The sequence below is a fragment of the Pelodiscus sinensis genome, chromosome 2 (genome assembly GCF_049634645.1).
Source record: "Pelodiscus sinensis isolate JC-2024 chromosome 2, ASM4963464v1, whole genome shotgun sequence".
NCBI classification, from domain to species: Eukaryota; Metazoa; Chordata; order Testudines; family Trionychidae; genus Pelodiscus; species Pelodiscus sinensis.
Genome location: NC_134712.1, coordinates 85,488,066 through 85,515,049, shown reverse-complemented (window position 1 = coordinate 85,515,049; position 26,984 = coordinate 85,488,066). Strand labels below are relative to the sequence as shown.

Genomic DNA, 26,984 nt, shown 5'->3' with positions numbered 1-26,984 from the left:
TGGTCCCATAAAGTTTGCTTACAGCCACCAGTCCTGGCTCTCAGTGTTCTGTGCTGTTATTTAGTTCTAATTTCCCCTAAACGTCTTGTAAGAGCCCAGTAAGCAGTGGAAGTGTTGGTAATGCTGCACGACAATATTGACCTCGGGTCAGGTCCCAAGGATGGTGGACTAGAGAAGTTCAACCTGTAATGATATTTTGTTTACACTTTCAAATAAGTACCCTTTCCAATAGCTAGACAACTGGATTTCACAATCCTGTAACAAGATCTTCAATAAAGAACATTATTCAAGAATAATCCATACTTAAAAGAAGGCATTTATTAAAATCTGAAAATATGGTTATGCAGGTTCCAACTTGAAATATACACCTGAATAAAATACTGGCTAATAATCCTTTAAAGGATTATCAAGTCAATTACTCCCCCCAAAAAATTCAGGTTTACTAAACAGAAATTTTCATAATTTTTCAAAATCCCGAAGAGGCTATTCAAATGCTCCTCTGAAATGTTTGCAACCAATACAGCAATATGGTACTAGTGTAAGAGCCATAAAATGAAGGTGAGCCTATTTTCATTGTCCAAATCAAGGAAAAAGCAAAAAGTAATCTTCATTATAAATGTATTTTTTTCATTTAATAATTTCAGATGTTAGTAACAAATAAGGATTTTTTTAAAACTTTAAAGAGAGAAAATACTTACAAACTCTTCAAAGTGAAATGGGTCTAATATTCCATGGGTTATTATACAGAGTTAGAACAAAAAGCAACATTTAAATCAGAATAGCCAGGAATATCACTATTAAATACTGACAAAATGAATGAGCTGTTAATGTAGTGTTGTAACCATGTTAGTGTCTGAATATTAGAGACAAGGTGGGTGACGTAGTATCTTATATTGGACTAACTCCTATTGTGAGACGGATAAGCTTTTGAGCCTACAACGAGCTCTTCTACAGATCTGGGAAATGTCCCTCTGAACGGTGAACTCTGACATGAAATTCTGAAGAAATTTCAATAATGAAGCCAAAACACATACCTGGTTTATTATTGATTCGGCAGCTCTTTAGATGAGAATAAAAGAATTGACACCCAAAAAGCAACCCCTATTAAATTATCAAAATAATAAATATTTTTAAAGATTAAAAAGAGCCTTTACTGATTTAATTAAGACCATGCTGGGAATTTCAACTGTCAATTAGGGATGTTCCCGAGTACTTGACTAGTCAACTACCCAATAAGCATAAGCTGCACAAACAGATGCTGCTGGATTCAGTGTGAGCTGGGACCGACCAGTCCTGGCTCACAGTGGTCCAGAATGCTGCGCCTCTGCATTTTAAAAATAGTAAGATTTAAAATGCAGGGCCACAGCTCAGATGGCTCCCGGAGCCAGCACAAACCAGGATTGCTTAGTCCCAGTTCATATAGGCTCATGGTGCTACCTGCTCTGCAGAGTGGTCCTTATCGACTACACGATTAGTCAAATAACTGTAGTTTAACATCCCTAGTGTCAATAACAAATTACATGATTTTTAAATGGGACATCTGTTTAAAGTCAAGAGATTGATAGCAAATTAAAACTTCAGATTGATAATGAACACCCAGCAATTACTGAGCATATCAGTGGAGATTAACAAACAAATATATTTTCAAATCTTTCAAATATCAAGAAACTACTGTATAGCTATACCTTCTTAGATCTCAAGATATAAACAAAATGTTTGAGGCTGAAAGTTGGAAAAATACTCTGTTTATGAAGGTAGGATGGTTCACTGGATAAGACCTCTAACTAGAAGGCAAGAGACCTGGGTTGTACTCTCAGCATTGCCTGTGGACCATTCAGGAAATCACTTCAACTCTGTGCCTCAGTTTTCTCAATTTATTTTTAAAAATTATTATAATTATACAAATGTTAGAAAATAAATCCTTTGGGGGCAAAACAAAAACTGTTTTTATTCAGGACTCTAAAAATCCTAATCTGGGTGTCTGGTGTGCACACGTATTTGACGTTAGCAATGCTATATGAATCAACAACTTTCCATTCACCCATCAAAAAAACTTCAGCAAATCAGTGGCAACCATAGTAACACTCTATTCTTTTATCAACACAATATAATTTTGCCATATTAGATTTCAAACAGAACCTATTTGAAGGTACATTATCATCAGATTGCTTAATTGGTATAAAGGAAAATATATCACTTAGTCTCCCTCCACCAACTTTCTAAGTTATTTCATTGGAGAAAGTGTTTTGTTGATGGTCAGAACAATGGGCAATTAATATAAAAGTGTACATAGTGGGATGGCATGTAGAATGAGCTAACAGATCCACTGTATCTGAAATGCACTAAGTTTGGTCCTTCTATACAGACACTGAAAGGCCCTACTTTGCTTCATACTCTTTAAATATCCCCTTCCAGAAAAGCCTTCCCAACATCTATACTTGTCTAAATAAATTTTAAGTTTACACTTAATTCTTACAGCTCCCATTCCAAAGGTGCATACTGAGCCTATTTGTTTGCTTACTCATATCCTTCCTATACACTTTGAGTAAGAATCATCATTGGACTGCAATCTCAACAACTCTGTTTATACCCTGTAAATGTTATGTGTTTTGGGCTAAAAGAGACATTTTAGGACTAGGTCAATACACATGCAATTATAAATATTAGCTTTGGTGTGACATGCATCTATGCTCATTCTACTCTTCTTGTGAGATGTGAAATATAAATACAGTGCAGTCATTCTCCAAGACCACGTACAATTTTGGGGCCTGCTACTCTGAGAGAAACTTAAACTAATAATGTTTTAACAATGTATAATCAAAAAAATCTACAATTTTGAGTGTAACTACCAAAAAAACTAAAGTAATTCCTGAGGGTTTATTTTAATTGACTAAACGGGTAGAGAATAATTCAAAGCTCTGAAATGAAAATCAGTTTGGTATAAATCTGTCTTCTCTGATAAGGTTTAAACCTTGTTGAAAAAGCATGGGCTATCTAAAGTTAGGAACACAGTTACCTTCTGTAAGGTACAAGATCACATTAGCTTTTTCTACTTGCCCATTAAAGGGTTCTACAATTAAACTTTCAAAATCTCTCAAGAAACACAAGACTGTCTCGGGACCCAAAATACTATAAATAGAAAATGAACCTGAAAATTAACACAGTTAAAAGTAAAAAGTTAAATACAAACAGAGTAAAGGATTAGCTAAAAAGTATAAGAACTGCCAATACTATTTGAACAGCTAAGGCATTTGTATTTATGCAAATAGTCTTATTTATAATTTCTCAACATTAACCGTAACAATTTTGTTTCCCAGTAAATGCTTTACCTAATAAATGTTCCACTTAATGCCCTTTGTCAATCTGTAAGCACTGAAACTTACCACATAATTATGAATACCCACCCCCTTCAGCACAACTTGTTTTTGTTTGGTTTTGGTCTTCATCTTCTAAGGAGCCTGTCTTCCTAACAACTGAATGTGCGTCTATCTACTCAGAATACCCCTCGCTATTAAAGTTAGGGTTTATCAGGAACAGTGTATTTAATCAGCTATTTTAAGGGAACGGTTTTAAGCCAAACAGAATAAGACTGCATAGCTGGAGCCATACAAATAGCTGACACATTACCAAAAAGTTAATGAACTGCCTACCGACACAATCCGAAGGTTTCACCTAAAAGTGATCTGAAATACGCCAGCGTCGTATCATCTGCCTCCCAAAAGGGTCAAACTCCATCTGGGAAAGGAGCGTGCCATAGCAGATCCTCTAGCGATACCAGCGGATGGTGCAAAATAGCACCACTCCCTCCCCGCTACTAACCATTGTTAACAGCTGGCCTCAGCCCAGCCGCAAGCAGAGCGCAGCTACGGCCAGGGCACAGATTGCAGAGCACCTGGGGACCGATCTCTCCCCACACACGCTCCATCCCCCGGACCGCTCTTCCCTGCTCCGGGGGTGGGGGGGGCGCACACGCCACAGAGGTGTCGGGGGGAGGGAGAGCTCTGGCCAGGGCAGCGATGCCAGCGCAGTCCCGGCCGATGGAGGCCGGGCGATGTGGGAAGGTTTAAGGGCCTGCGGCTCAGACGTTCCCGGCATGAGAGCGGAGGGTCCCGGCTCCCGGCCCGGCAGTATCGGCTGCTGCGGCACCTGCCGCTTCTCCCCGCAACCCAGCGGCCTGGAGCCGGAACCGGGCCCGAGGCGGCGGCGCTGGCCATGCCCGAGACACACGATTCCCTGCGGGAGCTCAAGATGGCGGCGGCGGCGGCGCCGTGTCCCGGTCACCGGCTCTGGTTCCCCACCGCGCAGGGAGACCGGTTCGGGCCCTGCCGCCGCCGCCGCGTCCCTCGGAGAAGCCGGGGCCCACGCGGGGGGCGACCCAGCCTGCCCGCGCCACCCCGCAGCCCCTCGGCACGAGGCAGCCCGGCCCGCGCGGCCCGTACCTTTGAATTTGAGGTCGGTGGGCGGATCGAGCACCAGGATCTGCTCCTGCTTCGCCAGAGTCCCAGCGGCCGCCATCTCGCTCGTTCGCTCGCTGCCTGCCGCGGGGGGAGGGGCCGGGCAGAGGCGCCGCTCGCTCGCTCACGCCGGGGAGGGGGAGCAGCAATGGGCTGGGGTCCGGACCGAGCGGCCGCCGCCTCGTTTCCCCCTCCGCGGGCGCGCGCACGCGTGCTCCTCTAGTTCCCCCCCCTTTTTTTCTGTAAGAATTGATTCACCCCCCCACACACACACGGCGGCCGCGCGCGCACTGCGATCAAACGCCAACCTCCCCCCCGGGCACGAGGGCTACGACGGCAGTGGCGGAACCCAAGTGACGCATGCGCGCGGCGTCCTCTTCTTTCTCCCTCGCTCCCGCCGCCGTCCGTTGACAGCTCGCTCGACTTGGCCTCGCGAGCCACTTATCAGTCAGTCACACACTGCCTCGGCTGAGGCAGCAGGGGGCGCGTAATCTAGACGACTCAGATCGCGAGAGCGGTTCGAGGGAAATGAAAGAAGGGCGCATGCGCACCGAATGGCGATGGAGGAAGCGGTGTTCGACGTGGCCAAAGTTCCGCTTCAGGACTATAATCCCCAGCATGCAACACTCTGATGGTGTTGGAAGCATTGCATGCTGGGAATAGTAGTCTTCAAGGGCTATATCAGTGCGCGGCACAAGGGTGGGGTGGTTGCCATTGGCTTCTCCTTAATGCGATTGATGTCTGAGAGGAAGAGAGGTGAGATCCGCCCTCTGCTGAAGGTAGAGCTGGATGGAGCAGGTTAAGCGTTTGCTTTAGGAAAAGGTTTGTAGATAGAAAAATAACCTCACTTTGCTATAGACACGTGCACTCTGGACCTCTCTGCCTTTTCAGTGGCCCAATGTAGACCAGGTTGTGCTCAGGGGGGCAAAAACTGGACTGTTTCAGTGTTGGGTTGTAAGAAGATTAGCCCCATTCATACCAAAGAGTGTCCAATATCCATGATTGAAAATGAGAAAAACAAGCCACAATTTATTTGTAGGTAGAAAGCTGGGAAATTCACTCCCTTTTCCTGACTTTAAACGTGAAATAAATTTCTACAAAGAAAATGTATTTTCCCTTTCATTCTCTCTGTTGCCTTCCCCGCTCTCCTTTCTAAGGTTTGCATTTCTACTTGTTCTTTAAAAATAATACTCTTCGTAGGTAACAAGACAAAGGATTACATTATTTACAAACAGTATAGAAGAAAATATGACCTAATCTAAAAGTTATTAAAATAATGTGAACTGTAATCCATTCAAATCTTCCCAAAGGAGATGAGGACTATACTGTACATGTTACACGTGGAGTCGATTGCTCTTTTCCCCCTCCCCTTCTCCCCTCTCCCCTCTCCATCCCTAGGTACACTGGCAGAAAATGTCTAACTAAATGAGTGGAAGGGCAGCAATGAAAATGATAGGTCCAGCAAAATTGTAACAAATATCTTGCTTGAAATCTAGTGAAAATATCATAGGAGCATTAACAGGAACAGCACAGTCATATTTCAAACAATATTTACTACTAATAATAAATATCCATCAATTAATAATTTACAATTTTTGCCCTAAGGGTTGGATATCTCACCCCAAAAGTCAATTTCCCACAAAGAAATAGGGTGACAATTCCAAATGGAAAACTGACAGCATTCCCCCCCTTCTGGGTACTGTGGTTTAGCAGGCGAGGGGGAAGGGAAGGGAGGAGGAGGCAGGGCTTAACCTAATTCCATTAAAATCAATGCAAGTTTTGACATTGACTTCCATGAGAGTAGAATTGTGTCCTATCACTAGTTCTAAGTGCTGATGAGCAAAATCGCAAAATACTCTTGTTTGGTTGTGACTATATAGTTTATGTTGGTAAGTCTGATGGTGGAGCTTCTGTATGACGTGAGCACAAGAATGATCCAGATGGTCCTAGCAAAACTATTCTGGTGCTGTGTGCTGTCCAGTACTAATTTTATATTGCTCCAAAAACAAGATTCTAAATTGTTTCCTTTTCTTTATTTATACAGGCAGTCCCCGGGTTACGTACAAGATAGGGACTGTAGGTTTGTTCTTAAGTTGAATCTGTATGTAAGTCGGAACTGGCATCCGGAACTGATCTGGAAGCGCCACGGGTCCGGCCCCGGGTCCTGCGCTGCTTTGCTCCCCGTCTCCCTGGTCTGCTGGCTCCCGCAGCAGACCAGGGAGACGGGGAGCAGCTTTTCTCGCCCCGGAGGAGGCGGGCGGCGGGACCAGGCGTCCCGCCGCTCCAGTCCTCCGGGGCGAGAAAATCCCCGTTCGTAACTGCGAATCCGACATAAGTCGGATCCGCATAACTCGGGGACTGCCTGTAGTAATACTGTATATATCAAGTTGCCTCCTGATTCATGTCTAGTGGGAGTTTTCCACTTTTTCCCTACATCCAGGATATGTCTTTCTCCCTCAGTTCTAGTTACACAAAGACTGGTAAATACAACTATCATCTCTGTCATGGTGTATTATTTTTCTCTTGTTCACATTGATTTCCCTTTTATTCTTCTTTATATTCACTAGCTCCACTGTAAGCCGTTCCAAAGAGAAAACTAGCCCCTCTTAGTCAGCTCAGAATTTTTGTCATATCACTGTCTTCTTGAAAGAGCCTCCCAATTAGTCAGATTTGTCTCTATTTGCAGAATTTTAAAGGCCTAACTTTTTAAGGACCACAAGTTGGGAATAGCTGTAAAATTTCAACTGCCACAGGCTCTTCCATTGGCATCAGTCTTCTAAGCTGAAAACTACCATTGGCACAATTAAGCCCTTCATTTTTAGTTTGGATTTAAATGGTGAAATAATGTCAGTAGTATCTCATAAAACTGTGGGCAGGATAGACATTACTGCAAATTTTTTCACAGAGCCATGAGGGCTGCATCAGGCAAATTATTGAATAGGGTAATTTGCCTATAGTCATAAATTTGAGTTTCTGATCTAAACATCCTGGTAGTTGCAGGGATACAACATGGAACTGAATAAACACTGGTAAATGGGTGTATGCTGACACAAGTCTAAGAGCAGCTGGCAACTGGGTGGGGATTTTGGGGTGATGATGGGGTATGGGTGAGTGAGTGGGTGCTGGACTAGTTAGAGGTACCAGGCTATTTATGAGTAGTGGACTTTCTTGTGTAGTGAGTATTTGCTGATTGCTAGTTGTAGGATGAATTCTGGGTCATCAGTGGCAGCTGCGGATCGCAGGGATGTTTACATGGAGCAGAAAGGCTATTAGAGATAAGAGCATTGGTGGTGCTCGTCCACTGGGTAGCATCTGAATCTGTCCTTGTGCTCAGCTTACAGGGAACACTGGTAGCAATCACCCAGCAGGAGTTGGAGGAATCGCAAGGGCTGGGTCCCATAAACAAGGATCAGGCCATTATCAGAGACCCAGAGGTCTAGAGGCAGGAGTGAGAGTCAGGTTGGAGTTGGAGACTGGGTAGGCTGGAGCAACAAAGCAGGAGAAAAGGCTGGTCACAGTCTGTGGTTACAGAATCAACTTCCTGGGTCAACCCCTGGGATTAAATGAGTGTTTGGCTAATCGTAGGACCCCAGAGTACTGTCACTCTGGATCGCCTGAGCAAGACATTCTGCTGTGCCTATAATCCATAATAGGCTATATACCTATGCATGAATTCTCAGTGGCAATGAGGGAATAGCAACTGTTCTAGGCTCCGCAGATGCAGGTTTTTGTTCTGGGCTCTTATGACTGAGGAGTGAGTGCTAAAGTATGGGACTATGCTATAGGGCTGTCAACTGCATGAGTGTTACACAAGATTTATGATACTTGGCTCTCTGCAGAGTGTTCCAAGAAGAACATGTTAAATAGGTAAAGAAAGATCCATGCATTGTATCAATTAAAGTAATAAGAAGACAAGCAGACCAGTATCAAGATAACTCAGTTGGCAATTGGAAGTCTAAGACTTTGTCTTTCCTCACTTTTTTCTTAAAATGTCTCACTTTGTTACTACTGGCTCAGCTCCACTACTATTGTAGCAATGGTGGTTAGTATTATTTTAACCATCATGTCAAGCTCTGAACAGTGTTAGATACAAGGGTTAAAATTACTGGTGCAGGAGGCCCCCGCTTTGCGACGGCCTGATTTATGACCCCCCCCCATACTTCCGACCTTTTCTGTAAGTGTGAAAGAGGCTGAAATCCCCTAACTTATGTCCTCGGCCCCGCATTTACGACAGCGTACGATGCCTGTTGTAATTGCGGACTTGAGTTATGATGCCCTTGACTTGCGACACTATCTCTGGAACCAGTCGCATCGCAAATCGGGGGCAGCTTGTAGTTGCTTTGTCAGAAAATGTTAAGGGAGTAAGTTCAGGGTGGACATAGTCTTAAGGGTGACCAGACCAAAGCTTGCAGTTCAAATAGATGGTTTGGACCAACCTTCCGACCTCCTTCATAAATTCAGAAGAGCAACTTGAGGCTAATGCTGAGTCTGAGGCAGCTAGCATGAGAGAGCTAAAACTGGAATTCGGTTCCTGCTCTTTTCACCTTAGTAGAGATGAGCAATTTGTTACACTAGAGTCTATCCAAACCAAGGGTGGGCAATAAGCACTCTGTGGGCTGGATGTGGTTTGCCAGGGTTAGCTTCTGGCAGGCTGCTGGCCATTTTATTTACCTGCATCTCCACAGGTATGACACGCACAGCTCCTGTTGGTCATGGTTCACTGTTCTTGGCCAATGGGACCTTCGGGAAATGGTGACTCATAGCGTCCATTGGCCGAGAACAGTAAATGGCGGCCAACGGAAGCTGCAAGTGAACATACCTGTGGACATGCAGATAAATAAAGCATCCAGCAATTGTCCAGGAGCTAACTGTGTCTGGCTCAAAGACCACTTATTGCCCACCACTGATCCAAATCCTCACATTTCTAACAGTAAATAAAAGCAGTATTATATAGCAAGCAAAAGACAAAGTAAATAACAGAGGGGTAGCCTTGTTAGTCTGAATCTGCAAAAGCTACGAAAAGTCCTGTGGCACCTTAGCACTTGCACCCTCTTTCAAGAGAGGGATACAAATGAAGACATTCAAAATTGCAAATGGAGCCGGGATTTAAATATCCCGCTCTTCATTTGTGTAATTGCATTATGGCGCTATTTCGAAATACAAAAAGTGGTGTAGATGCAGTTATTTCGGGAGAACGCCCTTCTTCTGAAATAACTGTTAAACCTCACTATTGTGCTATGGTAAAAATAAATAAGCATGAGAAAGACTGGTTTTAATCAGGTGCAGAAGTTGTTGGCCAGTATTAAGAATTTGCTAATAATATCTAGAAAAGGAACATTACAGGTAATATATTTGCTGTTAATTTAAAATTCAGTCAATATGTTGTGGGCCAGTGCCAAGGTTTCTGTAATTTTCCAAGTTTGGTTTGTTGCAAATGTGGTCCACGTTTGCATTTAACTAGTCATAGACTAGGCTGGCAGGTCTTGCATTTTTACCCAACAGATGATTCATGAAATATTAATTCCTTCTGCAGTCAGGAATAAAACCTGCATAGTTTTATTGATGGGATCTTTGACAATCTTGGATTTAATTATTGATAGAGCTGCTGTGCAAACGATACCAATGAGAGCTTTAGGTTGCAACATGCAATTGGATACATTGTACATAAACAAGGACTAGCCTGTTCTTCCTTGATTTTTTTAATGTGTTGTTGAGTCACAGAAAAAAAAATATTCCATAACTGTTATCTCTGTTGTGGCCAGGCATTCGGAATATGCACAAAACTTTGGAACATTTATTCAGGATAGGAGCATAAACTCTGCTTCCTTGTCTACAACCATTAGTTCTTTTTGTGTTCCCGCTGAATCCTTTCAATCCCCTATACATTGACTGAGTTTACTCAACACACAATGACATACACTACTTTGTTTCTAACCCTACATACCTATTATACTTTTTTTAAAAAGCTGAAAGAGCATTATTAAGATTGCAAGGTTAATCCCTCAAAATTAGGCAACGTCAGAATTAAGGTTGCCTAAAACAGAGTCCCACTATTCCATTTTTTCAGACTCACTTTTTAGAGATTTTGCTCCAAAATTCCTAGATTGTGATTTTAAACGGTGCAAGTAATCATTAGGAATTAAATGACACGGGATGTGACATTTCTTCTGTTTTTTTTTTCCCGTTAAGTTTGTCTCCAATGAGAAATGACATTTTAAAATGGAGACATTTGAAATCACTTAGGCTCAGCTTCATGGTTTTAGTTGTAACCTCTCTTTCCCCCAATTGATGTGAGGTGTAGGCTTTGCCAGTTTATAATTCATGAGTCTCTTGTTCTGTGAAAATCAGACTGGGGAGAATACTAAATTAAATGCTTCTTAAATCCAATAGGCAGCTCACTTGATTGGCTCACCATACTTTAACCTTCAGGCTACCCAACTCTTTGTTTGGAAAGTGGTAAATCAAATTGAATGAACCCAAGATAAAGAGCCATGAGCTTAAAACATTGTTAGCATGGTCTTTTATGCCTTTAAAGAGTCATTGTCTTGGTCTTATATGTGAAATCCAATCCATCACTCCATTTTGCTAGCCACCAACACTAGATAACCATATAAGGAAACTAAATGTTTCTACAGTTGCCTTATTGGAAGAGTTGGTCCATCACAAAGCACTTGTGAATCACACCCTAATTGCAGGGCCTGTCAATACAGCTCCAGAATCCCAAGGCCAGGGCTGAATCCCAAGCCTAAGCCCCACCACTCAGGGCTAAGGTTACACGTCCCCTGGCCAAAGAAGAAGCCCTTGGACTTCAGCTTCCCCACCACCATCACCCAGGGCAGCAGGGCTCAGGCAGGCTCAGTCTTTAGCTCCCCATTCAGGGGTCATGTCGTCATTTTGTTGTCAAAAGGGGGTCACGGTGCAATTTGAGAATCACAGATCTAGTCTGACCTTCTGCATATCCCAGGGTACCAATTCTGCATAGCACTCACACACCAAGCCGAAGGAGCAGGGGCTGCAGTTCACATTCACTGTTGAATCAAACATTCCCTCTCATCATCAGGCCATGGGGACAGAGCTATAGGGGGGTAGAACATATATGGTCACATTCTTGAACCCAACATCTTAACTGAAATCAGGAGACAGAGATCAGAAAGGAATTTATGTAAAAATAAACAGAGAGACTTATAGCTCAGAATCTCTCCTTATAGGGTACATCTACACTACTGGACAAAGTCAAATTAAGATACGATAATTGCGTAGCTGAAGTCGAAGTAGCTTAGTTCAGCTTTTGACGCTGTCTGCACTGTAGGAAGTTGAAGGAAGAACACTTTGCTTTCGACTTCCCTTACTCCTCGTAAAAGCAGGGTTACCAGCATCGACTGGAACTCCCCTCTCACTTTGAATTAGCTGTCTTAACTAGACCACTAATTCGAAACCTGGAAGATTGACAGTAGCAGCTTTGATCTTCCTCTGTAGCAGGGGTTCCCAAACTTTTTGACACCGGGGACCAGTAAATCCATTCACGAGGTTTTGGAGGACCTGTAACATTTATTTGCATATTCATTAAGCAAATGATAAATATGCAAATAAATTGTTTCTGGTCCTCCCAAAGCCCCCAGGTCCAACTTTAGCCCACAGAAAAGTCAGTCGCGGCCACACAGGTGTGATACCAAACACAACCCCTCCAAACCCCTCAAACTTCATTCATGTGGCCCCCAATGGTGCTTGTGTGTGCTGGGACAGAGTTCTGGGGAAGGGTGCCAATGAGTGCTGGGGCAGGGGACAGGGCGCTTGTGGGTGCTGGGGACAGGGGAAGGGGAACAGAGGAAGCTCTGGGGGGAGGGAAAGGGGACAGGGACCGATACCTGGGGATCCTGTAGCTGCCAAGGCGCAGGAAGCTCACGGGCTGCTCTCCCATCCCCCAAACAGCGGCGTGGTACCTGACATGCTGGTCCGTTGCACGCCTGATGCCTTTCTGCGCGCGGAGAGGGGGAGTCCTGGACCGTGCCAGCCTCAACTGCATGGGCAGCGCGCATCTTGCTCCTCCGCTCCCCATGACAACATGCGCTGCCCGAGCAGCTGAAGCTGGTGCAGTCCCGGATCCCCACCCACTCCCCAACACACAGGAAGGCAGCAAGGGAACAAAGTCCCCAGCGTGCAATGGACCGGCATTTTAGGTACCGTACCTGCTGTTGGGGCAAGGGGGAGAGCAGCCTGCGTACTTCCGGGACCTGGCGTGCAGCTGCAGAACTGCCCCCCAACCCAGCAGGAAGCCCGCGCTACCTCCGTGGTCCCAGGAGGGAGGTAACATCAGCGCAGCTTGCATCTTGGGGGCTAGGGGTAGGAAGGTGGGCTCTCTTGCAAAAAATTTTCTGAGGCCTGGTATTTTTTTGCCACGGACCGGTACTGGGCCACGGACCACAGTTTGGGAAACGCTTCTCTGTAGTATAGACGCATCTAAAAGTCTGTGTTACGGGGAGGCTTAATTAACCCGCATAAAAGGGAGGAGGAAAGGAAAACCTAATAGGCCAAATTGTCCTGTTTACTAAGGCTGCTTTATGGTTCATATAGCAGAGACAGAAGGAGTGGATATGTTAGGGGAACTTTACTGTACCTGTTCCTTCACTGGGATCTTAAGCTAGTCTTTTCTGCTGCTCTAATGTTTGCTGCTGGGCTGGTAAGGATCAAGGAGCCAGAATTGGCTTTCTGTTTCCACCACTCTCCACAGCTTGGACCAGGGTTAGATTTAGGGACAGTTGACCCAGGCAATTGCTTGTGGCACTAGATTTGGGGGGTGCTGGGATCAGGGTGCTAGTTTTATTGTTAATGACAAAAGGAAAAATAGAATGTTTGAAGTGAAATGTGTCAGGTATTCCGTATCTGGGGTCATTTTCACTGACCTCCTAGAATGTTCTGTATCTTTGTAGAATTTCATGGAACCTTCCAGAGTTTCTGGGAATTACGTTTTCCTCAAACTTCATAGAATGCTGTCAGCCATGTCCTTACGGATATGTAAGGGAGCCTTGCCAGTCAGTGAGATGTCAGAATGAATTTAATTAAAGTGACAGCGCAACTGTGATATTCTGAATCTTGTTTTATTGCATCATTGTGAAAATGTACTTGTGTTTTACCATTTGAAGAGAGTAAGTAGAGACTAACAGAATACATTTAATGATATGCCAGAGATATCTATCAGACACCTATCCACGCAACAGTATAAAAGATATGCTGCTACTTCTTTTACTAAGCTTAACATGTAATGTTGATGGCTTTCTAAGACTGTGGAACATAGCCAGTATTAAGGAGCACACAACACTTTGTTTTCTCCCACAGAAAAACAAAAGATGTCTCCAAAGAAGCCTTCAGGAGCTCAATATAGCAAACACCAATGTTGGTGCACAAATCAATTTATTAATGTTAGTAGATTTCAGTTGCTCTTAAAATTAAAGTTTCTAGAAGCCTAGAGGAAATGATTTTTTTAATTTGCTTAGGTATGGCATGAATAAATACAGACTTACAGATCCTAGCTTGCAAATTTATATTCTTATATAATAGGGATAAGTCTTGTATACAAATTGTGCATCAAAGTCATGAAAAGGACTTCAAATGCAATACAAATAAAGTATTTAAATATTTAACAAATGGAGGGAGGGCACCAAAGATGCTCCTTGCCTGGAGTGCCATTTGGTGTAAGGTTGGCTGGCCTGTCGTGGACACAATGGAGAATCAGGGCCGTAGGAGGTAAGCAGTACCTCCATGTATCTGTAGCACTGCCCAGAACACATCTGAGTTTGGCCCCTTAGACATAGTAGTGATTAGACCCATTTCTGGGCAAAATAGTCATAGGAATAAACATTTTGATAAAAATGTGGCTGTTTTAAATGTTTTAAAATGTTTATAAATGGCAACATTTGGGAGATTTTTTTTAAAAAAAGACAAATTTTCATATAGCATATTTTCTATTGTGAATTTTATTGTAAAATCAAAAAGCCACTTTTGCCTAAATAGTGTTTTGCACTAACTTAGCACATTTACTACCAGGATTGAATTATGCATCACAGTCCCATGTAGGAGGTGAGAAAATCTCCAGAGTAATGCAGGTTGAATCTTGGCTCCCTGAAATGGCTCAGATAAGTGTTTCCTCTTTTGCATTCTGGCAAGTCTACAAAAAAAAAAAAGAAAAAAAAAAGCAAGTCATCTCCAATAGAGCTATCAAAAACAGATCACACAAACTCTAGATCCAGTGACATTAGCTGACTCATCAAGCTGATTTGCTAAATACAGTAGTCACTATTGCTGATTTTTGAAAGCCATTGCCCTCAGCTGCGCTCCTGTATGTCTCTGACAGGAGGCGTTCTGTTTCCAATCTGGTAGCTGCTTTAGGCTCTATAATTTGTTTTAAAATATGTTTATCACAAAGGATGCAGTTTTTTGCAATGGCATGTGCTTTTCACTGTTCTGTGCTTTGAATAGATATCAGAGAAACACAGGAAGGACATACATGCTGACACTGATAGCCTGAGGACTCAAGTCTTGTTGATTTTGCAAGGCACTAGATATCCCCTGAAAAAAAAGTGTCCAGTTTATTTTTCAATGATGGCTATTTCATTCCTGTTAAGACTTCATATTCTCTGTTGCCAGCACTTCAGAATAAACTACATGCTGTGGTTTCAAATCAGTCAATGCAAATCTATTTGGCACATATTTGCCAGGTGGGGGGAGGGGCATTCCTTAGCCATCCTTGGAACAATTTGCCTCATGCTTTTCTGCTAAAAGATCCATCTTTGTGAGTCAGCCCTTGGAAAACATTGAATGACATAGGCAACACTGTCACATGAGTGACTTTGGACTTTATTGATCACAGCCAGTGCTTTTCATGGTTTCCATGCATAGCCTGTTGCACCATGTGTCTGTTATTTAATGGGACTTGTACTGTTTTCTCTGCGGTAAATCTGGGCATACATACAGGTGCAAGTTTAATACTCCTTATTAGTAGAGGTTCTAGTAGTGTGATAGACATTTTTACAATGAATTTATAGCGGGCATTCTCAAGTGATGTCGATACAGTAGGCTTATATACTGTATCCATTTGTTTTTATCATCATTTCAAATTAGAATTGCCTTGTTCCCTCCCCCCAAATTTTACATTTTGCATAACACCTCTTCATTCCCTCTGCATCCTCTGCTCCAATCAACTGCCACACGTAGCATAAAAGACCTTTTACAGAATTACTGTTTCTGCATGTCACCACTTTGCAAGTATAAACTTTTATTTTAGCAAAAGTGACTCTTCCAATTTTGTCCTACTTCCATGCAAAGCATTCTCTACCCAGGAATTCCACTAAAAAAAACAAAACTTTGCCACGCTGAAACAAAATAACAAAACATTTCTCAAGCCTCAAAGGAATAGTGGTGTTAGTCTGTATCTGCAAAAACAACGAGGAGTCTAATGGCACCTTAGGGCACGTCTACACTAGTAAATTATTTTGAAATAACTTATTTTAAAATAACTCCCAAAATAATAATTTTGAAATAGCATGTACATACTGCACGGAAGCCTCGAAATTTGTCCAAGGCAGGCTCCCTTAATATGGAAGTGGTACCTCAACTTAGAGCCCCAGGTAGCACTGAGGAGTAATTACTCTGAATAACGCTGGGGAGTAATTATTTGGAAATAGCAGCAGTGGAGCATCCACACTACTGCTGTTTCAAAGTAACTATTTCGAAATAAGAATTATTCCTTGTGGAAAGCAGGAGTTGTTATTTCAAAAGAACCAACCCCTTATTTCGTAATAACAGGCTTGGTAGTGTGGATGCTCCACTTGTTATTTTGAAATAAGGGGATTTATTTTGAAATAACTCCCTAGTATAGAACAGGGCTTAAAGACTGAGGATACGTCTACACAGCAGTGTTATATTGGAATAACTGATGTTATTTCGAAATAACAAAATGCGCATCTACACAGCAAGCCATTATTTTGAAATAATGTCAAGATGAAGGACTTCTTACTCTAACTCCTGTAACCCTCATTTTACTAGAAGTAAGGGAAGTTGAAGGAAGCGTGTTCTTCCTTCAACTTCCTGCTATGTAGATAGCGCCAAAAGCCAAATTAAGCTATTTTGACTTCAGCTACGCAGCTGACATAGCTGAAGTTGCCTATCTTAAGTTGATTTTTGCCCTGCTGTGTAGATGTACGCTTACAGATTTATTAGGGCATAAGCTTTTGTGGGTAAAAATCACTTTGTCAGATGCATTGGTTTTGCCCATGAAAGCTTTTGCCCTAATAAATCTATTCGTTTTTAAGGTGCCACAAGACTCCTTGTTAAAACATTTCTCAAGCATTTTTAGCAAAAACAGTTCAGCAGGTTATGGTCCTGCTGATGTCAGGAAACGAATGTGGCTGCTGAGAACCCTTTTTCTGGACTGAAACAAAGCTGCATCATTTTGAGTTCATCCATCCACCTTGCCAGGAAGCCTTAAAATTGGTTTTATGTTCAAAACAGTCACAAAAACCACATCATCTTCCTTGAAGAAAGGTCTCATACTGGGAAATGTTTGCCCCAAATAGACTTACTATGTTTTTAGTTTCAAAGACTCCAGTGCAGGAATATGTGTTGGTTTCGATGCCTACATAACATCCACATTGCTGCCAGCAGAGAGGAAGTGCCTTCTCAGAATAAAGAATAATTGCTGCCATAGCAGAACGTAGGAGGCTAATGAGGTCTCTAAAAGAATGTTGCTACGAACATATTGCAAAGAATATCTAACACAATAGAAATTAAGCATTTACTGTGAATGTGTGTCTTTCCTGGGGTTTATAGCAGATCCTTAGCATTATTTTAATGGTTTTTGTGGTGAATATTTACATTGAAAATTAATGAAGAATATTGGCAGGGATTACATTTGTGATATTCAGAATAATTCTAGGCTTGCTGATGACTTGGTATCTGCAGAGCTAGCAGACGGGAAAAAGATTTCGAAATGCACCATGTCACCCATGTTGCAATCATTGCTCTTTCACTTAGATACCCAACAAAATACCCAATGTATGTTTATCAGCAAAACAGATTTATATGTAGAAGATCACAAGTGTAGACTTTTAATTGTTCACGTTGTTTTAACCTAAATTTCACCCTAGTTAAAACACCAAAGCAAGAATTTTGACAGAAACTCATTCATTTTTTAATTTTCAGAGATAAAAATTATTAAAGGCAAAATGTCAGGAGACACCAACCCTACACCAAAAAAAATCCAGTTGCTTGAAGAAGCAGAATATGTCTGTTTTCCCCAACTCTGAACATTTGGGCATCAAAGGTATAACTTACCAACGAAGTCTGCCAGTGTTTAATTGAGGAACTCCCACAAAAATGTCTCCCTCTTAGTCTGTAATAAATCCTGTTTCCCAGGAGTGCTGTACTTGCAGAGAAGAGGAGTGTGGAAAAAGGGAGTTTACTAATTTATTTTCCCATTTAACAAAATGTTTTACCATAATCAAGAAATTAGGGTAACACAAGTAGGCAAATAATCTTACAAGTAAGTGCACTTCACTGGAAATATTTATGTATTTTCCTAAAACATATACAGCAGAAGAATCTCTCTGGTATAGCACTCTCTGGTCTGGCAACATCTGTAGTCTGTCATGATTTTATTTACCCAGATGACCACTTATTGTGGAGTGGCCAAGTTTTCTGCTATCCCATAAAATTTGTTTATAGCTGCTAGGCCTGGCTCTGTGCTATTATTGTGTTCTGATTTACCCCAAACTGTCTCCTAAGAACCCAGCAAGCAGTGGAAGTGCTGGTAATGCTGTTAAGCAAAAACATGGCTTTTGTGCTTTATCTACTTATATCCTTGTACCAATACAGTAACATTTTGTAACAACACTAACACTTTGTTATGAAGAGAGCTGATGGGTGGTGTGGGAAGGCGCTGCAGGCTGGGCATGGGGTTGGCGGTGCCAGCACCGGGAGGGATTTTGGATGCAGGGGGGCTCAGGGAGGGAGTTAGGGTGCAGGAGGGGGTTCTGACCTGGGACAGTGGCTTGGAGTGTAGGAGGCGGTTCAGGGTGCAGGCTGTCACTGGACAGCATTTACTTCAGGTAGCTCCCAATCTGTGGTGCAGTGGAACTAAGGCAGGCTTCTGACTAGGGTTTCCAGATGGTTGAAACAAAAATACCGAACACCTCCCCTCCCCCCCCCCCAAAAAAACGGGAAAAAATTCTGTTGAAGGGAAAAAAAGGGAGGGAGACCAAAGTTGTTGAGCAAAAAAAAAAGGACTCCAAGGACTTATTGAGCCAAAAAAAATTAAAATAAAACAGCATGTCCCTTTAAGAGTGAGTGCAGGGATAGGAACAGGGGAGCGGTTGAACACTAAGACCCAGGGGAAAGCATTGCTTCCCCTAGGTCTTTTGGCCAGCAGCCATTTTGTGCCGGCAGCCTTGGGGAACCAGGTAAGCATGGGGGTTGGGGTCGGGGGGCTGGGGGTGTTGGGAGCCAGGGAGAGGCTTTGGGGGGGGGGGGAGGCTGGGCGCTAAGTTTTTGTAGGGTTGCCAGATGCCCGGCATTTTCACCTCCTGGCTGGGGAAAAATTCAGAAAATACCGGACATTTTAGGTGTCCGGTATTCTCTGAATTTTTTTACCGGACAGGAGCAGAAAATACTGGACTGTCCGGGTGAATACTGGACACCTGCCAACCCTACTTCTGACCTGCCCTGGGTCTGCATTGTTCCCAGAAGCAACCACCATATCTGGCCCCTAGAGAGAGATAGGGTTGCCAGGTGTCCGGTATGCTACTGGACAGTCCGGTTTTTGGGGCCTCTGTCCAGTAAAAAAATCCAGAAAATACTGGACATGTGCAATGTCCAGTATTTCCTGGTTTTCCAGCTGGTCACCAGATGGAAGCCTGGCGGGGGCTGGGGAGTGGTTGGGAGGCGGGGCAGAACCGGCCCTGGGAGCCCTAGCTGTGTCTGACGCCTTGGGGAGGAGGAGAAGCCGTGTCCCTGAGTGCGTGGTGGAGCCACAGCTGGACTTACTCACATTTCTCCAGACTGTGCACGGGACTGTCAGAGCCCCAGGATCTGCATGTGCCCGGGTCAGTCCTGCCCCACCCCCTGCTTCCTCTGACCCTTCCCAACCAGCTCTGCTGCCCCCGACCCTCTCCCGACCACCCCTGCTTTCTGCAGGCCGGTTCTTCTCCTCCTGATCTCCCTGGGCCAGCCGCGCTGCTCCCGACCCCTCCCCCATCTCCCCCATCCAGCTGCGCTGCCCTGACCCCCCCCCATCTCCTCCAGACAGCTGCGCTGCCCTTGCCCCCTCCACCCGGCCAGCCAGTCCCCCCCATCAAGTGTGTCCGGTATTTTTTCTAAACCTACCTGGTAACCCTAGAGAGAGAGGCAGGTGGCTCTGTGCTGTTTGCACTGCCCATTCCTGCAGGCACCAGCCCTGCAATTTCCATTGGCCTTAAATCCCAGCCCATGGAAGCTGTGGAGTTGGTGCTGGGGGCAGGGACAGCACCCAGAGCCTTTCTGATTGCCCCTGCACCAGTCCTGGTAGGAGTGCTGAGGCTCAGAGCTTCCAGCCCATGGTGCAGAGGCGTGCCGCAGGCTGGATAAAACAAAATAGAGAGAAGATTCCAACCCATGAGCTACAGGTCCCTCACCCCTGCAGTAAATAATCTAATTTTTTTAATGAAAGATAATGTCCCAATAAGCAGTTATCAGTGGCCCCAGAAGTTTAATAATTTACCTAATACAGTAAAACTCCATTAGTCCGGCATCCAATGCTCCAGGACTCCTGATGGTCCGGCACCATCAGGAACCCGGAAGTGCTGGGGCAGCCAGACAGGCTTCCCCCATTCAGCTGCTGCTGAAATTGACCAGCAGCTGAATCGGGGACGCCAGGGGCAGAGCAGCTGGAGTGCTGCTGGGTTGGTCCCTCAGCGCCAAAGGATGGCGCTGCGGGACCAACCCGGCAGGACCCCACCTGCTCTGCCCAAGGGGTCCCCGATTCAGCCACTGCTGAAACAGATCAGCGGCTGATTCCAGGAAGCCCGGGGCAGAGCTGCTCTGCCCGGGGCTTCCTGGAATCAGCCGCTGATCTGTTTCAGCAGCGGCTGACTTGGGGACCCCTGGGTCAGAGCAGGTGGGGTCCTGCCGGGTTGGTCCCGCAGCACCGAGGGGTGGCGCTATGAGACCAACCCCGCAGCACCCCAGCTGCTCTGCCCCAGGCGTCCGGATTCAGCCTGCTGGTGAAACTGATGCTGCTGGTCAGTTTCAGCAGCGGCTGAATCCCGACGCCTGGGGCAAAGCAGCTGGGGTCCTGCCGGGTTGGTCCCGTAGCGCCACCCTTCGGCGCTGCAGGACCAACCCGGCAGGACCCCAGCTGCTCTGCCCCAGGGGTTCCCAAGTCAGCCGCTGCTGAAACAGATCAGCGGCTGATTCCAGGAAGCCCCGGGCAGAGCAGCTCTGCCCCGGGCTTCCTGGAATCAGCCGCTGATCTGTTTCAGCAGTGGCTGAATCGGGGACCCCTGGGGCAGAGCAGCTGGGGTCCTGCCGGGTTGGTCCCGCAGCGCCGTCCTTTGGCGCTGTGGGACCAACCCGGCAGCACTCCAGCTGCTCTATTGCAGGCATCCCCGATTCAACTGCTGCTGAAACTGACCAGCAGCAGCTGAATCAGGGACGCCTGGGGCAGAGCCGGACTATCGTAAGGGGGGAGCTATGAGGGGTCTGGGGTGGCATCCCCTCCCACCCTACCCCAGACCCCTGATAGCCCCCCCCTTCTGATAGTCCGGCATATTTGATAATCCGGCACCCCCTGGGTCCTAAAGGTGCCGGATTATCGGAAGTTTACTGTAATTTCCCTAATGATCAAAAACACTGTTATGCACAAATGTATCTATTATTAAAACTGAGTCTTTAGAAACTCACTTGCATTAATTATTAGAGGCTTGTATACAACTGCTTTTAGCCATTTTACCCTTCCACTAATGTTTTAATGCTTTTAAGAAGATTACATAGTCAAGGAGAAAATACATGTAGCCAAGGACAAAACAATGTCTGAAGCTGAGCTTAAGGTTTGCCTTTCAGGCCTATGCACATTTCACAATCTGGTGGTAGCCTCAACACTTTAGCAGATTAGAGTGAGGGGGTGGAGGTCTGAAGTAAACACAGAGTATTTCATCAGATTTATTGTCCTGATCTCTTCCAAGGTCACAGGTATTTTCAGAATGACACTTCTTTAAAAAAATGGCGATTGAAGCTGTAGCACTTTTGAAGGATGAAATGTCAACAATTTGTTTCAAACAGATGGGGGATAAAATCGGTAGCATTCAAATAGAAATATGGGGTGGAGGTTAAGTTAGTCAACTTCACAGCCTCGTGTAGGATCCCAGATCATCAAAATTCTAGAATACAGGACTGTAATAGTGTAAAGTACTACTGGAATGTGCATCCAAACTGCCTAATATTAGCTAAAACATCGCATCCAGAATACACTGAGCCTTATGTATAATCTCTGATATATGTATTTATTGATGAATGGATCGACTCCTGTGCAGTGCAATGTCACTTCTGTTATTCCAAAATTCAGATTAAAGGACAGACAGGGGAACTTAAGCAGTACACAGTGTCACTTTGTGATAACCCTCTGCACAATGTGTCAATCAGCATGCTCTTCTGGAGATCTGTGACTTCTCTGTGTGTTCTACTGAACCCAATGATATTTCAAAATCAGAAGTATTTAAAATATTTATTAAGTATTAATCACTGTAGGGTAAATAAAAACAACACTACTTTTAAGGAAAAAATCTTATTAGATATTATACAATTAATATGTAAACAGAAGATAAAGTATTAACAGATTGCAGCATCCCATACATACAGCAAGTGGGTCCAGCCCAGTAAAAGCCCTTACATAAACAGAGTAGTACTTAGCACACAACTTACACTTGACATTTGGTCACTGGATCTGGTTTAAATAACCAAGAGTATGATAGTAAAATATATAATCAAGGTCTGATTATGAATCAGAGTGCTTTCACATACAAGGTATCTAGTCATGTTAACTGCCACATAAACTGGAGAGCAACATAAAGTAGGGAACTAATGATGGGTGGGTTTTGTTGTTACAATGCAGCACTTCAGACTGACCTTTTGTACCATGAATAAAAATAATCAGCTAATTAATCTAATTTCTGAGGGTATCACTTTTGCACCTACTGGTGCCAGTTAATGGATCTTAATTGGTTCTCCAGATTTCTTTGTCCTGCGTGGCAAACTTATATTCTGAAATATGCCATTTAATGCTTTAAAATGGCAAGTCAACAATGTACCTACATAGATCACCCTCTTATTGCTACCTTCTATCTTGCACCGTAAATTCATTCAGGTGCAATGATCACTAATGAAAAAGATATTTACAAGATAAAATATGACATATATGTGAACCAGACATAGCCAGTGAAAAAAGTACTACACGTCACTCTAACAAAATATAAAACTATCTTTCTATCTCTACACATCCACACGCAGCATATATGAAACTATTCCTTAATACAATTTTTCTAAAGTAACGAATTCATGACATACCAGAAAACGTGTCACCTGCAACTGGATGGTCACAGTCTTGAGTTACGGTGCATACAAAGATTCCATATAATATACCCAATTTGCAGCTTGTGCTTTAGCCCACCTATGTGTTGATCTGCTAAAGCCAATCTCTTGACATGTCCAGTCTAGCTGGCTCACACAGAGGTGCTGCATTATTATCAGAGCAGATTAGTTATAGATTCTGATCTTCTGTATCATAGGATTTTTTCTGTTAGTTTTTTGAACCAGCCAGGGTTTTTAACTACAATTGGCAAGAGTTATGGTTGTGGTGAGATTTATGGCTCTGAGGTAATTTTTGGTATTCTGTAATTTTTCTGAGTATTTAAAAAGAATGGCAATATTTTGCAAACAAAAAAGGCAACCACAGAAAGCTGCCATCGTAATTTATCAAATATGCTCCTAAACCAAGCCATACATCATTCCAAAAAATACAGAATAAAGCTGCTTTACAAAACTTGAAAAAACACTGGCTGTGAGGAATAATAATTGGAGACTACTCTTGCATCGAAGAAAACCATAGCTACCCTGTATATTATTACAGTGACCTTATTCTCTTATCTGTGACTTCACTATTCCTTCGCAACCCAAATTCTGGAACGGTATTCAATTAAAAATTGTACTGATGTAGGCATTTTGATTAAATATAAACAGAACAAGGACTTCAGGATTTGGCCCTCTGAAATGTAAAAGTATCGAATGTAAACCTACTTTGGAAATATTAAAATTTTGAAAGTTTGTATCAGCCAGAAAGCTGTCTCTACAATTTCTGATTTCAACCTATTTAACATAACACTGATATCTGTATCTGATCCACATATAACCCAATGTAGCTGTGAAAGCTGGTTACGCACTTTAATACAGAATCTATAGCAAACAGATTGGCATCATCTGCCAGTTGTTATTTAAGTCTGAGATTAAAAGTCAACTGCAAAATTGCCTGAAGAAGTTTACAGCCATCTCAAGCAGATTTTAATGGGTTTTGAGACATCATGTGAAATTGAAGTTGGCCACATTTAGGTTTATGAAAACAAGTTAAAATCAGCTTTATGCATGACTAATATAAAATGCATACTACACAACCAATAAACATTTTATTAAAAAAAATGAACACTTGTAAATAGCCTTGCCATCTTTTTCTAATACATAGCTAGCTGTAGACTCTGCCTTTTTACACTTAGTAAGCTGGGCTGCCTGTAGCAATATGAACATTAGTCCCTTAAGTAATATTAATTGGTGTTGTTGATCAGTTGATTATTTCTTTAGCCCAGTAAATAAGTTAGCACTACAATGACTAAGGGCCTGATCCAAGTTCCACTGAAGCCAATGGAAAAAGTCCCCTTGACTTTCGGATCAAGCCCTAAATAGCCAATACTATCTGACCACTGCATTAACTCAGTAGCAGAACCAAGCTTTAAGCAATGGTAGAGCCAGGGAGTCTCTGCGGTGCCACTTTCAACTATGCCTGTTGGCTTAAAAAGGTGGCACACATAAACCTAAAAACTACTACATGATAGCAGTCATCCTCCCAGACTACCTCTGCCACTGCATTCTGCTTTTCTTTATAAGTATGCAGGTCCATCTACATTCAGCCTATAATTGAGATATATTCTCTCTCCTCAGTTGGCAATAATTTTTCCCTTGGTGATTATTTTTCAACTAACTCCTCCACTGTTGTATGTAACAAATGTGCTAAAAGGTCAAATGTTCTAACAATCACAAATGTATCATGGTGTAGGATGAATTTGGGTTTTGATTTTGCAACTTAAATTTCTTACACTGCTTCAGCTCAACATTAAATTTAGTGGAGAAGAGAAAAAAATAATTTACCTACTCTATCAATCACAGAACCAATATGTTACAGATTGAACAGGCCCACGGTTTTAGGCCATCGTCCAATCACCTTGTCCGTAATTATAAATACTGCATTTTTCTCTGCACTGTATTTTGTCATGCTTTGATCAGTCTAGTTTTAAATGTCTCAGGCATTGTGTTTCATACCAATTCCCAATCACCTAAGGAAATAATTCCACAATTGAACACACTGCATCTTTAGAAAAACTGTCATCATTTCTTTTCTTAATTTCATTCCCATCACCTCAAATTATACCGCACTCCCTTATGCCACTTTAGCAACAGGTGGCAAGATGCATCTGTTGACAGGACCATGGAGAGAGACGTAAAGGGATTTCTGCTGATTGTGGCAGATGTGACTCCATCTTGGAAATGAGGAAGTGGGATGAATCTTTGGGCAGAGAACACAGTGACCTATGACAGAAAATTATCTGCAAGAAAACCCAGGAACAGACAGGCTGAAGTTGGTGTTTGCCATTTTGTTGCAATTTATGTAAGACCTAAACCAGAAAGCGAGTACATTCTTTTTGGAGCAGGATGGAAGCTCCATCTGCTTACAACCACTCTAAACAATTCCTCTTCCACCATGGCAATTCCATCCTTCAGATACATGAAAACAATGGAAAGTATGTGTATCGTTTGACATTTTGCCAAGCTGTCCATCATGTGTTGGGCCAAATTCTGTCTGGTTCACAACCTGTAAAAACTGGGCTGTTCCAGTTTTAGATCCATTTTTCTAGTTCCTGATTTCAGTCCATTTCTTGATGATGACTAATCAAATCATCTGATAAAACTGCAACTCTAGAAAAGCAATGGAAAAGGAGCCTGGCTAAAAGCAAAACCAGAGAAGTATGCGGCCCAAAGTTCAGGTCTTAAATTGTATGTACATACTCCTCTAATGATCAGTTTAAAACATTACTGAGTCAACCCAGTCATGTAAGAGGAGAGATTTTATAGCAAATCTAAAGTTTCCATGTAAAAAGCCATTTTATTAAAAAATAACAACCAAACAAACAGTCATTGGTTTAAACCAGAGATTAGAATAAATTGACTCAAGAATTTTGGCAGTAATCTATGGAGGATTTTCCATCTAGTTTTTGCAAAATCTTTTCTGCGTCTGAACCTTGCATTATTATGTGCACGTTGTACTGAAATTACTGCTTTTAAAGCAAGGTGCCTTGCCAGTGAGGTTGTGAAGTCCTTTGCTCAATGCATAAGCAAATGGCATAAGCAAATGGCATTTTATTTTATTGTATTCAAGTAAACCAAAACTGGCCATATTGGGTCAGCAGCACCGTCTAGTTGTCTGTGTAGTCTGCTTTCCAAGTTTGATTGATCCATTGTTGCCATTTTCATGAGGGTCCAAGGGTGGAATTTGTCGACCTGAAAAATATGAAGAAAATACTGGATTCAATATTCTGATGTAACAAAACACACAGAGGTATTACTAAGAAATTGCTTAGTTTGCACTAAAACTATGTAAATCAGATTTTAATATGAAACAACTGTTTTTCACTTAGTTTGGTCCTTATTTCTGTAGTTTATATATTGGTATGTAAAAGGCAGCACTGTCACATATTAAAATACATATATACATTTGCAGTGCATATATTTATTATACCCCAGAGCTCTCTAAAGCAAAAGAGCGTTTTAAACAAGCAAATGTGAGCCATAAACGGAAAGGAGAAACACAATAATTATTTGAATTGAATCCCTCCCTCTGTTTCTTACTCTCCTCAATCCCAACAGATGGTTTTGGCTTGTCTAATAACGCTCAGCCTCCTGATTCTTATTTGATTAAAAAAAAGTGTCAGCCCTAATTGGGGTTCTAATGCAAGGCAAGAGCCTGCTGCTTCAGATCTGTCCCTGTATGCCTCTTCAGTTCTGCTGTGTCTTCTGTTTCATTGGCCACTACATATAGATGATACAGAATATGTCCTTTATATATGTTGCAACTAGCAAGCCTGGTCATTCAATGCAGGTATATCAGGAGTGACTCATGTGAAAACTTGAGTGTAGAATTAGGGAAAATAAGAACCTGCTGGCTCTCATGGTAGCAGGTAAGAATGAATG

At 42.9% G+C, this 26,984-nt stretch overlaps 2 protein-coding genes and 1 long non-coding RNA gene across 5 annotated transcripts in view; all 3 read right to left on the bottom strand.

Annotated features, from left to right (window-relative positions):
• VAPA (VAMP associated protein A) overlaps positions 1–4,953 on the bottom strand; it is a 49,654-nt gene extending 44,701 nt beyond the window's left edge. The window contains exon 1 of one of the 2 annotated variants that reach the window (XM_075920981.1): positions 4,440–4,953. In XM_075920981.1, coding sequence (XP_075777096.1) covers positions 4,440–4,515 — 76 coding nt within the window. In that variant the 5' untranslated portion in view covers positions 4,516–4,953. The remainder of the gene's footprint in view (positions 1–4,439) is intronic. The other variant, XM_075920982.1, reaches the window with a different exon arrangement.
• A 9,152-nt stretch (positions 4,954–14,105) lies between these two features.
• LOC112544863 (uncharacterized) lies at positions 14,106–20,343 on the bottom strand. The gene is made up of 3 exons (XR_003088193.2): positions 19,827–20,343; positions 17,781–17,866; positions 14,106–14,616 (listed from the first exon to the last, which is right to left on the bottom strand). It is a non-coding gene; the product is annotated as an uncharacterized LOC112544863 (long non-coding RNA).
• Positions 20,344–22,181: 1,838 nt separating this feature from the next.
• Positions 22,182–26,984, bottom strand: part of RAB31 (RAB31, member RAS oncogene family) — a 79,669-nt gene continuing 74,866 nt past the window's right edge. For both annotated transcript variants that reach the window (XM_025181869.2, XM_006117467.4), the window contains exon 7: positions 22,182–26,294. In XM_025181869.2, coding sequence (XP_025037654.1) covers positions 26,197–26,294 — 98 coding nt within the window. In that variant the 3' untranslated portion in view covers positions 22,182–26,196. The remainder of the gene's footprint in view (positions 26,295–26,984) is intronic.